Consider the following 3024-nt stretch of genomic DNA (forward strand, 5'->3'; position numbering starts at 1 on the left):
TCCACACCCTGCTCCTGCTTCAGCTTGTACAGCTTCTGACGCAGCACGTCCTGGTGCCGCTCCCGCAACCTGAGAGAGGAGAGGAGCTGTTGGGTCCCACCCAGCAGGAACACCTCACTCCCACTGCCCAAAGCTTTGACACCCACCTCCATGGGCAAAAACCTGCCAGGCTTGGATGGCTTTGGGCTGAGTAAGCCCCAGGTCACTTCCTTCTTGGAGACCTCACTAAACATCACCACTGCAGAAGGGCCTGTGTGTCCCTGCCCTGCTCCCCTCTTGGAAATCATCCATCTCAGAAAAGGCAGAACACCCCCTCCCCATTCCCTCCTCCAACAGAGCCTCCCCAGCTCTGCCCACGGCAGGGTCTGCTCTGTTGCTACTCTCTGCTCTCACCTGGCCCGAGCCATGTAAGCCTTCAGCTGCTGCAGGAGGCTCTCCCAGTACCCGATGTCCAGGTTGGGCCCTCCTGCCCGGATCTTGCTCTCGATGCCCTGGTACAGAGCTTGCAGCTGGTTGTACGTCTTCCCCTTGAACACAGACTGCACATCTGAGCTGACCGAGGCGTTGACACCATCCCGACGCTCCCCTGGACAGGCGAGGGCAGCCGGTCAGTCTCCAGGCACCCAGCTGCACCCATCCCACTTCTGCTGACAGCCAGGGACAGCTGCCAGAGCCACAGCCCGCATCCAGCAGGTCTGAGAGAGCCTCTCTGAGCCTGAGCACACAGGGTGACCCCAACACCCACACCAGGCTCTGCTCTCCTGCTCACCTGGTCCTCCTTTCCCAGAGGCCTCCAGCTTGCGGAGCTTGGCTATCTCATCCTCTGTGATGATGGTCATGTCCCTCCAGAAGTCCACGTTCTTTCCTTGCTCCAGCTCCATGTACACCTTCAGGGAGAAGACACATCAGGCACCTGCTCCACACCAGGGGCAGGAGAGCAGAGCTGGTAGAGAAGCCCTGAGCCCAGGCAGAGAGCCAGCAGAGCAGGCACCTGGATGTCCTCCACCAGGTCCTCCATGTCAGAGACAGTCAAGCCGTTGAGGAAGGTGTAGGGCTCATGCATCTCCACAGCCAGGTCATCGTCCTCTGCGCTGATGTACTTGGCCAGAAGATCGATGGGCTTTGCCCTCCCATCCCGAATCCGGATCTTAGACCTGGCAAAGGGACAGTGGGGGACACTGAGCAGTGCCATCCTCTGCTCCCTGCCAGGCCTGGCTCTGAGCAGGTGCACACCTACCGCAGCTTGGCCTGCTGCAGGTGGAAGTTGTCCTCCTGCTCTTCCCAGGTTTTGAAGTGCTCCGCCTCCTTCTCCCGCTGCAGCATCTCCATCTCCTGCTCCCGCATGGCTTTTTCCCGCTCCCGCTCCAGGCGCAGCTGCTTCACCTGCCCAGGGTGACAGAGCTGTGAGGCCACTGTGGATGGGCCCCTGTGCAGACACCACAGACCCCTGCTCGAGGACACAGCCATGACATGACCTGTCCCTGAGTGGCCTTGACTCCTGCCATCAGCCTGAGCTCCTGAACAGTGGGGAGCCAGCGGGGCCAGGCCGCCCAGGCTCACTGCCAGCCCTGTGGGAGACAGGGGACACAGGCACAACTGAGTGCCTCAGTGTCATGACCTGGCATTGTCCTCCTCAGCACCTCCTGAGCTAACACCTAAGGGAAGAGGTTTTTCATCCTGGAATAGCAGAAGCCAAGGTTCTATAGCCCCCCACGATCCTACAGACTGGACACACCCAGGAGAAGAAAATGGGGCCTTCCCAGTGAGAACCAGGCTGTAAACAGGGCTCTCTGTCAGACAGTGACATGGTAAGGACATCTTATCCCACCTTCTGCAGCTCCAGGCGATTGTCCTCCTGGATTCGCTTGTTCCTCTCCTTCAGGTCCTTCTCGTCCAGATGGCTGATCCCTTTCTTTTCCAGTGCCTTAAACAGAATGGCCAAGGGAAGCTGTGGAACCCAAGGACCTCCACAGCCCCTTGCTGGCCAGCAAAGGCTACTCCCTTCACCCGTTTCTGCTGCTCCACTGAGGTCTGATCCTGTTGAAAGTCCCTAAATCACTGAGACACAGCTCCTGAGCCCCTCAGCAAACCCAGGCTCAGCCCACATAGCCCACCCAGCCTGGTGAGGTGAGTGCCAGCACAACAGTGTCATGGAATCCTGAGGGAAAGGGACCTTAAAGATCATCTCATTCGACCCCTGCCATGGCAGGGACACCTCCCACTGTCCCAGCTGCTCCAAGCCCTGTCCAGCCTGGCCTTGGGCACTGCCAGGGATCCAGGGGCAGCCCCAGCTGCTCTGGGCACCCTGTGCCAGGGCCTGCCCACCCTGCCAGGGAACAATTCCTGCCCAAGATCCCATCCAGCCCTGCCCTCTGGCAGTGGGAGCCATTCCCTGGCTCCTGTCCCTCCAGGCCTTGTCAAGTTCTGCTCCATCTCTCCTGAAGCCTTTGTAGCCACTGGAAGTAGCTCTAAGGTCTCCCCAGAGCCTCCTCTTCTCCAGAGAGCCTTCTCTTCTCCCTAACCCTGAACACTCCCAGCCCTCTGTCATTCCTATAGCAGAAGTGCAGCACTTCCATTACCATCTCCACATCCCTGACTCAGTAAATGCTGCCCAGCACTCAGCCTGCAGCTCCCAGCAGCTCCAGGACCCTCTCCTGCCTCTTATCTCCCCGCCCTGGATACAGACCCCACCTGAGGTACAGATCCCCCTGGCTGCCCCTGCCTGTTTCATTTGGCTGCAGGGCCAGGGCAGAGCTCACCTTGCTCCAGATGAATGTGCCCAGCAGGTTGTTGTCCCCAAAGGGATTGTCGGTGTTGGTGTAGCCCATGTACTCCTCGCCCCAGCCCATCTTCTCCCGCTTCTTTCTCTCCTTGGCCTCCTTCTTGGCCAACCTCCGTGCCCGCTTCTCCTCGGGTGTCTCCAGGGCCTTCATCAGAGCCGCCTGTTTCTTCTTCTCCTCCCTCAGCCTCAGCCGCTCCTGCAGGCTCAGCTGCTGCCCCGGCTCCCCCCCGCCCCCGGGGCCC

At 59.9% G+C, this 3024-nt stretch overlaps 1 protein-coding gene across 1 annotated transcript in view; it reads right to left on the reverse strand.

Annotated features, from left to right (window-relative positions):
* The window catches only part of CACTIN (cactin, spliceosome C complex subunit), an 8630-nt gene that overhangs the window by 1576 nt on the left and 4030 nt on the right, over nt 1-3024 (reverse strand). The window contains 9 exon segments of the mRNA XM_031062206.1: nt 1-2; nt 4-69; nt 394-586; nt 770-887; nt 992-1154; nt 1238-1383; nt 1829-1924; nt 2760-3006; nt 3008-3024. The exon segment at nt 1-2 is cut by the window's left edge and continues 43 nt beyond it; the exon segment at nt 3008-3024 is cut by the window's right edge and continues 229 nt beyond it. Of these exon segments, the coding sequence (XP_030918066.1) occupies nt 1-2; nt 4-69; nt 394-586; nt 770-887; nt 992-1154; nt 1238-1383; nt 1829-1924; nt 2760-3006; nt 3008-3024 (1048 nt within the window).

The sequence above is a fragment of the Geospiza fortis genome, unplaced genomic scaffold (genome assembly GCF_000277835.1).
Source record: "Geospiza fortis unplaced genomic scaffold, GeoFor_1.0 scaffold254, whole genome shotgun sequence".
Classification (NCBI taxonomy): domain Eukaryota; kingdom Metazoa; phylum Chordata; class Aves; order Passeriformes; family Thraupidae; genus Geospiza; species Geospiza fortis.